Source organism: Geotrypetes seraphini, chromosome 1, assembly GCF_902459505.1.
Source record: "Geotrypetes seraphini chromosome 1, aGeoSer1.1, whole genome shotgun sequence".
Lineage (NCBI taxonomy): Eukaryota > Metazoa > Chordata > Amphibia > Gymnophiona > Dermophiidae > Geotrypetes > Geotrypetes seraphini.
The window spans coordinates 339,126,040-339,138,362 of record NC_047084.1 but is presented as its reverse complement, the minus strand read 5'-3'; the positions used below and the strand labels follow the sequence as shown (position 1 = coordinate 339,138,362).

General features: G+C 37.2%; 1 protein-coding gene across 6 annotated transcripts in view; it reads right to left on the bottom strand.

Annotated features, from left to right (window-relative positions):
• CDKL2 (cyclin dependent kinase like 2) overlaps positions 1-12,323 on the bottom strand; it is a 226,498-nt gene that overhangs the window by 53,662 nt on the left and 160,513 nt on the right. For all 6 annotated transcript variants that reach the window (XM_033960450.1, XM_033960445.1, XM_033960484.1 and 3 more), the window contains one exon: positions 5,850-5,982. In XM_033960450.1, the coding sequence (XP_033816341.1) occupies positions 5,850-5,982 (133 nt within the window). The remainder of the gene's footprint in view (positions 1-5,849; positions 5,983-12,323) is intronic.

The window sequence follows — 12,323 nt, the reverse complement described above, 5'->3', positions numbered from 1 at the left end:
TTGGGGAATTGGCGGGGCAAGAGGGCTTGGGCTCCCTTTTGCCCCGATCGTGTCGGGGAGTCGGGGGGGCAAGAGGGCTTGAGCTCCCTTTTGCCCCGATCGTGTCGGGGAGTCGGGGGGGCAAGAGGGCTTGAGCTCCCTCTTGCCCCGATCGTGTCGGGGAGTCGGGGGGGCAAGAGGGCTTGAGCTCCCTCTTGCCCCGATCGTGTCGGGGAGTCAGGGGGGGGCAAGAGGGCTTGAGCTCCCTCTTGCCCCGATCGTGTCGGGGAGTCGGGGGGGCAAGAGGGCTTGAGCTCCCTCTTGCCCCGATCGTGTCGGGGGTGCCAGGGACCACACGGAGTCACCCACCGTACCACCCGATTCGGGTAAGCGCAGGTATCGGTGGGTGGCTTATTTGCGGGGGGGGTGCCTTATTTTACATTTTTTTCTAAAAAGGGGGGGCTGTCTTATTTGATGGCCCTGCCTTATCATCGGGGAAACACGGTAGAAAAAAAAAAAAATGAACAGTTAAGTCCCAGTTTTTGCCGCTGAGACTCTGCCCTCTCACTGTAAAATTAGACTCTACTTAGTCTGTCTTTAAATTTAAAAAATGTGTGTTGTTTTAAAAAACAATTATGTTTTTAGATGTATCTAAATAAAAATAATAACCAAAAATTTATCTTTTTTTATGTCATCTTAGCATATTTTATGCTACAGAACGAATTATTTTTTTTAACATGTATTGTTATGGGAAAACGCGTTTCACACAACGAACGTTTCACATAACAAACTTGCTCCTGGAATGGATTAAGTTCGTTGTGTGAGGCACCACTGTACTCTCATACCTCGACGCCCTATCCTACCAGATCCTCAATCCTGAACCCATGCACGAAAAAGGCCACCAACTTGATATAGCAGCATTCACGTCTCATAACCTCCACACCCCAAATATTCACATCACCAATGGTACCTGGTGATGGTCTTTGGTCAGACCACCACAAATACACTTTCACCATCAACTGGCCTAAAAATAACATAAAATCCAAGCCCCCAAAAAACAACCTTCAAATCTAGACAGAAAATTGAACCAGCCACATTCTGAGATAAAGTGGACCCTATAATCGTCCCCACTGACCCTACAGTCTTTGTAAATCACTGGCGCACCCTAAGTGAAACAACCTTGAACGAGCTAGCCCCAGAAAAAAACAAACACAGAACCTGCAGACCCTCAGACAAGTGGTTCGACTCCGAACTCCTCCTACTAAAAAGGCATTGAAGACAACTTGAAAGATCTTGGAGAAAAAAGAAAAATGATCAAACCAAATCCGCTTGGAGAACCCAAATCAAACTATATAACATCAAACTTAAGGAAAGTGCAAAACATACTACACTAAACTAATTGGCACAAACACCTCCGACACAAAAACACTCTTCAACTTAGTAAAAAAAACTTACGGACACAAACCCATTCCTTGCCACTCAAAGCAATAAAACACCAACAGCTTCCCAACTAGCAGACCATTTCAAACACAAGATCATCAAAATAAGAGCTACCTTCAACAACTCAACTACCAAACTCGACAAGATAATAACAACCCCCACAACGGAAGAAGCCATAACTGCAGACAGAACATGGACCACCTTCCCAACTCTACAATGGCCTGATTTGAACCGACTATACAAAAAATACAGCCACACCTCATGCGACTTGAACTACTGCCCATCGTATCTGCTTACAAATGCCTCCCCTAAATTCAAAACCAGCCTCATGCAATGGATACAAAGCACTTTCATAGAAGGCCAATTCCCACAAGAACTTGGAGAGATTATAATCACACCCCTACTGAAAGACCAAAAAGGTCCTCTAGACACTCCTACCAACTATAGACCTATCGCTTCGATCCCATTATATGTCAAACTGATTGAAGGACTTGTGGCTCAATACCTCATCAACTACCTAGCTGACCATAATATACTTCACTCCTCTCAATCAGGATTTAGATCTTACCACAGCACGGAAACACTACTAGCAACACTACTAGACATAGCCCGACAATACCTCAGTAAAGGACACAGGATCCTAATTATCCAACTAGATCTTCCCGCTGCCTTCGATCTAGTTGAGGAGTGTGTGGCGCAGTGGTTGGATCTACAGCCTCAGCACCCTGGGGTTGTGGGTTCAAACCCCGCGCTGCTCCTTGTGACCCTGGGCAAGTCACTCAGTCCTCCATAGCCCCAGGTACATTAGCTAGATTGTGAGCCCACCGGGACAGAGAGAGAAAATGCTTGAGTACCTGATTGTAAAACCGCTTAGATAACCTTGATAGGCGGTATATAAAATCCTAATAAACTTGATCATACAATACTACTCCAGATACTCGATGCAATAGGGATCTCAGGGGTGGTTTACAACTGGTTCCAAGGATTCCTTAAAACAAGAACATACAGAGTTAAGACAAATGATACGAAATCTAACCCATGGTCAAATCCATGCGGAGTCCCGCAGGGGTCTCCACTATCGCCCATTCTATTCAATCTCTTCATCTCCTCCCTCGGTACCACTTTAGACAACCTAAATGTAACATCATTCAGCTATGCAGACGACATAACTATTCTCCTCCCCTTCGAAACCCAAGACCACACCTCAACAGGACACCTGGAAATAATACTGGAAAAAGTAGAAAAATGGATGACAAACCACAAACTGAAACTAAACTCGGACAAAACCAAATTCTTAATGCTTGAAAGAGACAAAAACCCATCCATAACAGACCTGGAAATTAAAGCAACCAAATACCCAATGCAGACCTCACTCAAAATCCTGGGAGTACTGATAGACAGATGCTGCACTATAAAGACTCGAATCAACAAAACTACCCAAAAAGCATTCTTCACAATGTGCAACTTAAGAAAAATAAGGAAATTCTTTGACAAAGAACACTACAGGATCATTGTACAATCCCTGGTACTAGGTCTTGTGGACTACTGCAATATCCTATATCTACCATGCCCCACAAACATGATAAAAAAACTACAGACTGTTCAGAACACAGCTCTCAGACTAATCTACTCCCTCGGAAAATTTGACCACATCACCAATGCCTACCTAGACTCACATTGGCTACCGATTTAAGCCAGAATTCAATTCAAACTATACTGTCTACTCTTCAAAGTAATTAACGGTACTGCACCTGCCTATCTAAACGATCGCCTAAACCGTAACCTTCCACCCAGAACAAGAACACTGACACCATTCTCATACCCACCACTCAAAGGCACTCATCGCAAAAAGCTTTATGATAACCTCCTAGCAACGCATACAGCAAAACTCGAACCCTCCATCACCAGATTGTTAACCTCAACATCTGACCTCAAAGCATTCCGTAAAGAAATCAAAACACTGCTGTTCAAAAAGTATATACAATCTACCTAATCTCCCTCTCCACTTCCCCAAGAAATCAAAACACTGCTGTTCAAAAAGTATAAACAATCTACCTAATATTCCTTTCCTCTTCCCCACTTACTCCGACCAGGCTCTGCTCACTCCCTGGCACCCTCAATCGACCAATAAAAAATGAAAAAACAAAACAAAAAAAAATAAAAACGAAATGCCAAGAAAGCTACCTGAAACCTAAATCATCCTACCGAAACCGACTATCTACCAACGTATGGAAACAGACTACTTGCTATGTAATGTAATGTAACCTGATTTATTTTCCAATGTTATTAAGTCTATACCCTCAATCTGTATTCTCCAATGTCATGTACCCTCCTGGAAATGGCCAGTTCTCTTCTTATGTAATCCGCTTTGAACCGCAAGGTACAAGCGGAATAAAAATCACTAATGTAATGTAATTGATATTCTTTTATGTTTGTTATATAATTTGTAACAAATTAATAAATAAAAAGAAAATGGGTGAAATACAGGATATAAGAGACTTGAGGAAGAATAAGATAGCAATAGGAGAACTAGGAAAGTAAGAGTAAAACAGCTAGTAAGGAGGGAGACTGAGAAGTGTTTGGAGATGGTTGGAGAAATGGGGGAGGGGGGGAGTCTAATGGTTAGTGCAGTGGGCTGAGAAGCTGGACAAATGGGCTCAATTCTTATGTCAGCTTCCTGTGACCCTGGGCAAGTCACAGGGAGCTGACATTGCCCCAGGTATAAAACCTAGATTGTGAGCCCACTAGGGACAGAAAAAGTACCTGCATATATAAAAACGGTTTTAGTTGCATCTAAAGAAAGACAATAAACCAAGTCCTGTATCCTATCCCCATATCAATAAATCCAGCTACAGGCAGATAAAAGAAGATGAGGCAAATGGAGATAAAAATAAAACAGAAGGATCCGAGTTAGAAATAAAGGAGGAAGAGATGAAGATGGACAATGAAAAAGCAGAAAATAGAAATTAGATAATGCAAAAGGACTTAAATGAAAACCAACAAGCAGAAATAGTAAGAGAGACCAGGACCAACTCAAGTGGAAAAATAAAATGGTCAGAACACAAAGGCACAAAAATTGTTTTTTAATATTTAGAGAATATCACTGATAAAATCTGATGGGCCGATGTTGTGGCTATAAAAGTAATGATTTCATAAAGACAAGTCATTCTTGAAGAACCACGCATGCAAATGAGGTTCATGGAGGTTCACAGATGGTTGCCAAATTTACATGAGATGAGTCACTGGTGATAGTGATCGGAGCATGCACAGAACAGTCCACGGAAAGAGGTATAAATGTGCCAGGAAAAAGCTAAGCTGTAGGCACGCATATCATGGGCATATCTTATTGAGCGCAATATAAGCACATGTCATAGGCATGCATCACATGTGGCTATAGCTGTTAGGCACTCGTGTCATAAAATAGATAAAAGCCCAGCGCTTTTACGGCAGTTTCCTTTTCGTGTTGACTTCTGGTTCCTGTAGTTGAAATACAAGATCTTTCAGCGGTTGATTTCTAGTTGTGGATTTTAATTCATTTTATGTTTCTATCGGTCAATATAATAGCAGGTTCCCCAAAACTATTATACAACTATACTACTATAATTTATGTGAACGGTGGTTTGTTTTTAATTTTATTGGCTTTTGACAACCAAAAATTACCAGCTGATCTGGAGGTGCTGTTTATGTGACAAGCACGTTTCAGGAGTGTGTTTCTAGCTGTGCATACTTACATGAATAAGTGCCAGTACTAACCCTCTATAATATATACACAAATGGTGCCTACTTTTGTGTGCCCTGTTGAATTAGGGGGGTATATGATTTACATAGAATTGACTGCTGCCTCTTGGGAAGGGAGGGTAAAATTGAGGGGCTGGGAGGAGGGAGAGAAGAGATGCTGGACTGGGGTAGGGGAGGGGGTGAGTGGGCACCAAATGATAGTTTGCGGGAGAGGAAGGGCAGAAATCCTAGCAACGGGCCTCTTTTTGACAACAGTGAAGATGAGGCGTGGAAGCAATGCTAAGAATAAATACCAACATATTCAGGGCAACACTACATGAAAACTGATGGCTCCGCTCCCTGACCCACTCAAAGACAGAAGTCAGTACCCTAAAAAAAAAAATACAGCACCTTGGACAATGCCCCATTTCTCTGTCCTAGTTCTGGTCTTGGGTGGGAGCCTTTCAAGATTTCTAGTTAGGGTTATCATGCAGCTCCAGAAAAAGGAGGACGGATTGAGACATCTGGGTTTTACTTCCATTGTTTTCAAAGGAAGTAAAACCTGGATGTCTCAGTCCGTCCTCTTTTTATCTGGAGCCATATGGTAACCCTAGCAATAGAGAAAGAATAAGCATGCCTGAATGTAAAAGGATTCCATGTGAAGCGTGGAGTTCATGCCTTTTCCATGATCTCCAAATATATGGCTTACTAACCTGCACCACCAACAGTTTTTGTTCTGTTCCCAGAGAATCTTCTTTCATCTTCTTGTTGACTCTGAATTTTTTAGGCAATGAGGGATTTTCTCTAGCATCTTTCTGAATTCTTATGCCAAGCTCCAGAGCAAACCTACATGAAAATGCAAATGAGACAAATCTTTTTCATGAAAGCAGCAGTTCCATCTGGATTGCTCCAAATATCAGCTTGCCAGTTTGTTGGTTCCCTGCTGCTGCTGCTGAGTTATTTCTACTTTTGTCTTTCTTCTACTAAACATTATTTAAAATAAGGTTGAAATTCAGCCATGGAATATCCAAAAACATAATAAGTTAAGTCCACCGAGCTGAAAATCAGGGGTAATACCAGTTATCAGGTTAATTGAAAACAGTAAATTTTCCAATCAGATTTAATAGCACTGGATACTGGGGCTTTAAAAGATAACTTTGGCTCTATCATATGCCCAATCCTCATCTTAACCAGTTCTCTAGAAAATAAATAAGTGATCACTGGAGTGGAAAAGTACAAATGAAGATCTGTTCAGTCAGTTACTGAGCTTAATCAAACAAATATTTTAAATATCAAACCCCATGTTGCATATATGTGGGAATAAAAGATGTGTAGTTTTTAAATTTTTTTATTCCTTTTTTCATACTATAGCAAGTGTATCATAAAAAATTATACGGGGGCGTGGCTTAACGCGAACACGAATGGACGGGTAATCGCTAAGCTCCTCTTCATCTAGGCAAAGAAGATAAAAATATTATTCCCTTCTTGAAGATTTCAAAAAAAAAATAATAATTATTATTGATGTTACCCTCTTATGCTGAAGTTGAAGTCTGTGAAATAGCAGCTGAAAGGTCAGAGTGCCGTTTTTCCTCAGTGCTGGAGCGAAGCGGTGTTGAGGTTTGAATCGCTGATTCGTGTAAGATAAAACTTTTAAAAATCAAGTCGTTTCTAGAGTGGTAGGGATCAAGCACTGAGTCAGAGCCCTGGGGTGGAGAATCGGGGAAATCCTGAAAGAGATGAAGGTAGAAGTGCCGGTTTTTCAGAGCTGAATCAGCAAGACAACGGGAAGTTAACCGACGAAAAAAAAAGGGGGGGAAAAATCTATCAACGGAGATTATCTGATAATACTGCTGATATTGAAGAAAACCTGAAAGGAAAGAAATAGTAAGAATGTTTTGAAAAAATAAATTGAAAACCGCCGACATCAAAAGAAAGCTGAGAGGACGGTAATTGAATCTTTTACCGGCTTTTATATGTGCTGAAAAGACGAGGCAGTGTATGAAGGCTGATAAAATTTGAATTGACTAACGGAGGAAAAGTTTCAGTGCTATAACTGTGTAAAAAATTGAAACAGGGGAAATAAAAAGAAAATATATTTCTCAGTTAATGGTTTATTAACTGCAATGACCGCTTATAATGGAGCTGATTTGAAGCCTGAAAGAGAGAGAGCTGAGAATTCAGAGCACCGTTTTTTTTTTTCTCAGTACTGAAACGAAGAGAAGTTGAAAGATATAAATTTAAAGATTGATTAAAAGTATACTGCCTGATAATCAAACAATAGTCTGAAGGAGGAAAGTAAAGAAAGAGGGTTTGTTTCTCTTTATGCTGATTTCTTTCATGACAGGAAGTTGATAGCCAGAGCAACGGGGCATATTTGAAGTAAACTCGGCGTAGGGGACATCAGCCTGATATTATAAACTGCCAAGCCTGGGTAAGATATTGAAAGAGAAGCTTGAAATATAAAAAGTGTTGTTATTTCTCTGTGCGCTGAATAACTGTTGAAAAGGAAGCCGATTTTGATGTGAGGCTGCTGACGGTTGATTGTGGAGCTGTGACAGTTTGATACAGCCTTCTCCTGCCAGCGCTGAAAAAGGCTGATAAAAAACTTTTTCCCTCCGTGCTAAAACGAATAGATATTGGGAGAGAGTAAAGCTGAACGGAGCTAGAGGGAAAAAGAGCTGACAATATATGTGAAAGCCCTTCGGCGACGACGCTGAAAGGGGGGATTGATTGAAGAAAACTGAGAGAAAGGAATACCGGCGTTTTCTCTCAGTGATTGAACACTGAGACGCTGAAGACAGAGAAAGAATATCAACTTACTAAATAAACAAAATACTGAATTGAAATTGCTTTTCTCTTACAAAGCTGCGATTGGGCTTGTATGAGAGGAGACAGAGGAAGGGATTAACGGAACTTTTGGAAAAAAGCTGAAGCGGCAAGACATCGAGGCAGTTGAGAGACGCTGTGAGTGAACAGAAAACAGTTGCTTCAAGTTTGTCAAAACAAGGGAAGAGAATTAGATGAAAGGTTGCTCTCCTCGGTCAGGGCTGCGATTGGGCTTATGAGAGGAGGATTAAAAGAAAGGACTACCAAACAATTTTTTTTATTTTTTTTTTATTTTTTTTATTTATTCAGCGCTGAAGCGGGGTGTCATAAAAAAAAAGAGTGACTGCCAGAGGTAATGAATTAAATCTGTGGAAGAACCCGACAAGTCTGCGAAAAATTTAAGGAAGGAAATGCTGTTGGATTGAATATCCCCCTCTTTCATTGAAACAGTGAAGGGGCTTAAAGGAAAAGAACCATAAAAAAGAATTACTAGTTCTTTTTTTTCTCACATCAATAGAACTGGAAACAAATAACTGACACTTACTTCAAAGAACCTTTTTACCAATATTAAAGAGATAAAGACACTAAAAAAGGAGTATTTAAGATTGAGACAGATAACTGAGAAAGAGAAAAGGAAAAGGAAAAAAGGCAAAAAAGGAAAAGAAAATTTCTACTTTAAAAGATAAAACTAAATTTTGGAAGAAAAGGGATTAAAAACAACAATATGGCAAGCACCAGACAAAACAAAAATGAGGCTGGTACATCTGCAAAAAGACAGAAACAAGACCAAATAACACCAAGCAAGATACCACTTCCTATTGAAGAACCAGACATATTAAGCAAAGCAGAAGTCATGGAAGAACTAAAACAAATCAAACAAATGCTCAAGGAAACTATAACTAATATGTCGGAAATGAAAGAAGAAATTTTAAATATTCATAGACAAATGGAAGTTAACAACAAAAGAACAACTGAACTAGAATCAAAAATGGAAACTATAGAATGTGAATCAAAAAGATGTAAAAACGACAGCCTGGAATTAAATAAATTAAAAGATCAACTGGAGGATTACGAGAATAGAGGAAGAAGGAAAAACATCAAACTTTTTGGAATACAAGAAAATTTAGAGGGAAAAAATACTATCCTTTTCCTTGAAAATTTAATTCCAAAAATACTACAGTTAGACTTGAAACAACCAATTGAAATTGAAAGGGCGCATAGAATCCCAATTAAAAATTTAGAAAACAAAAATAGACCAAGACCAATAATTTTCAAAATGCTGAGATACCAACAAGCACTAGAGATACTAAATGCTGCAAAAAAAGATAAAAACCTAAATTATAAAGGATCAAGATTATGGTTTTTACCAGACTTCGCCAAAAACACAGCAACTAAAAGGAAAAGACTACTAGACATGAGACCTCTACTAAAAGAAAAAGGATTTAAATATGGTCTATACTACCCGGCGAAAATGAGAGTATCATCTGGAGACAAATCCTTATATTTTGAGGATCCCGAAAAACTAAAAGATTTTCTCTCTAAACCAGAACCTATGATATATTAACATAAAACATTAAGATGGTTTTGAAGACTCTATGAAAAATTAGAAAATATAACATATCGAAATATCTAAAGAAATGGAGGAAAACAATACAAAGAAAAGACAATAATAATTATATGAAAGAAAGAACAGAATATAGGAAAATTATTAAATAATACACTACATATATGTTTAAAATAATTATATGTTGAAATCATAATACTAAGGAAATGCAAATTAACATATTGTTAAATGGATAATGATACATTAAAAAAATGTTATGGAAAATGATTAAAGATATAAAAGATCAATATAGATAGATAGAAGGGAAATTTGTTTAAATATTGAATATTGATTGCCTGGAATGGGGAGAATGTTTGGATTACAGTTCAAATGTGTATCCTTAAGCAGCCAATGTATTGGGTGGGAAAGGGAGGGACAAGGAGAATATTTACTAGAATAATTAAGGGAGATACATTAGGGTTAAATATGTGTGTCATGAAGAAAATTTTTTGGATATTAAATATGAAAGATGAGAGGAAGAATAAGATAATGAAAAGTATTAAAATATATAATGTCTTTTAAAATATATTCTATTAATGTCAATGGCCTGAATCACGTAATTAAAAGGAAAAAAATATTAACATTTTTAAAAAAGCAAAATGCAGATATTTACTGTCTGCAAGAGACCCATCTTAATATGAAGGAATCACAGAAATTATCAGGTGGATGGATAAAGGAATGTTTTTTTGCTCCAGCAGTGGGTAAAAAAGCAGGGGTTGCAATTCTTATAAATAAAAAATGTATGGCCAATATAAAGGTAAAAAGTTCAGATCCACATGGAAGATGGATACATATCGATATAGGTATGGGAAATGATACCCTGACGTTATTTAATATATATGCCCCTAATTCGAATCAATCAGAATTTTTCAAAAAGCTACAAAATATGTTATTACCACTGGCTGCCTCTAATTTAGTGGTGGCTGGAGATTTTAATGCTGTAATGGATCCATTATTGGATAAAAAACCAGGTAAAAATATTAAATCTTTAGGTCTAGATAATTTAGTTCGATCATGCGATTTGAAGGATATATGGCGTATTCTTCATTTTAATGATCAGGAATATTCATTTTGTTCACAGGTTCATAAATCATTTTCAAGAATAGATTATATTTTTGTTTCAACAAATAAAGTGCAACAGGTGATTAAAACCTCCATTGATCCTATTATCATTTCGGATCATGCGGGAATATGGATAGAATTACAATTAGATCAATTAGAAAATAATAGACCTCTTTGGAGATTTGATAATGCATTGCTTGTGGATGACAAATTTTTGGAAAATTTTAAAACACAAATTAATGAATTTTTTCAAACAAATTTAGTGGAAGATACATCTATAGAGAATGTATGGGATGCATTTAAAGCAACTATGAGGGGTAATATTATATCATATTCAGCTTTTATTAGGAAACAGATCAAAAAACAATATATAGAATTAGAAAAAGAAATAAAAATATTAGAAGCTAAATTGATAAGTAAATGGGAATATGAAGTTTTACAAGCTCTTTTGAAAACAAAAGGTAAATATAATGAATTAACTTCAAAAATGATAAGAAAAGATTTGTTTTCCAAGCAAACAGTGTATTATGGAAATTCTAATAAGGCGGGAAAATTATTGGCAAATTATCTTAAGGCAAAAAAAAGGAGAACTAATATTAATGGAATAAAAGATGATAATCGTATAATAACAAATCAAACAAATATAATATTAAAACAATTTTTAAATTTTTATAAGGATCTGTACTCTTCCGAACCTTATTTGGAGAAACAAAAAGATGGAAAAAAATTTTTAGATTTAATTAATGGACCCAAAATTCCTGATCATATAAAACGAAGTTTAGACGAACCTATATCATTAAAAGAATTAGAAACAGCATTGAGATCTCTTAGAGTTGGATCCGCTCCAGGTGGTGATGGTTACACAGTAGAATTTTATAAAACATTTCAAAATATCCTTTCCCCACATTTATTAAAATTATATCAGACACAACTTATAAAAGGTAATATAAAAGGTACTATGGCTGAATCAATAATAATTGTTTTGCCTAAGCCAAATAAAGATCCTACTTTGGTTTCGAACTACAGGCCTATATCTTTGATAAATGTTGATAATAAACTTTTGGCGAAAATTTTGGCTTTGAGATTAGCCAAAGCTCTCCCACATATTATAGATATGCATCAAACGGGTTTCGTTGCTAAAAGACATTCCTCCAATAACTCTAGATTATTATTTCACATGCTAAACTTATCAAAAAAAATGGATGAACCGGCTTTTACAGTTTCATTAGATGCTGAGAAAGCATTTGATAGGGTAGAATGGAATTTTATGTATCAGGCTTTAGAATGGTTTGGTATAGGTTCTGGATTTATACAAATGGTAAAAACATTGTATAGCTTCCCGATTGCAAGATTAAATATTAATAATATGATATCGGATGGTTTTCAATTGCAAAGGGGAGTTAGACAAGGCTGTCCTTTATCTCCTTTGTTATTTGATGTTGTATTAGAACCCTTATTGTTAGCAATACAGCAAACGAGGGAGATACAAGGTATTCCATATTCAGATATGGAATATAAAATTTCGGCTTATGCGGATGATATTTTGCTTTATTTGAGAAACCCAGAGTCTACCTTATCTTCTTTATTGGAATTAATTGATAAGTTTGGCAAATTTTCAGGTTATAAAATTAATTGGAATAAATCTGAAATTATACCCTTGAATGTTTACTGTGTAAAAGGATTATTTGATACTTTT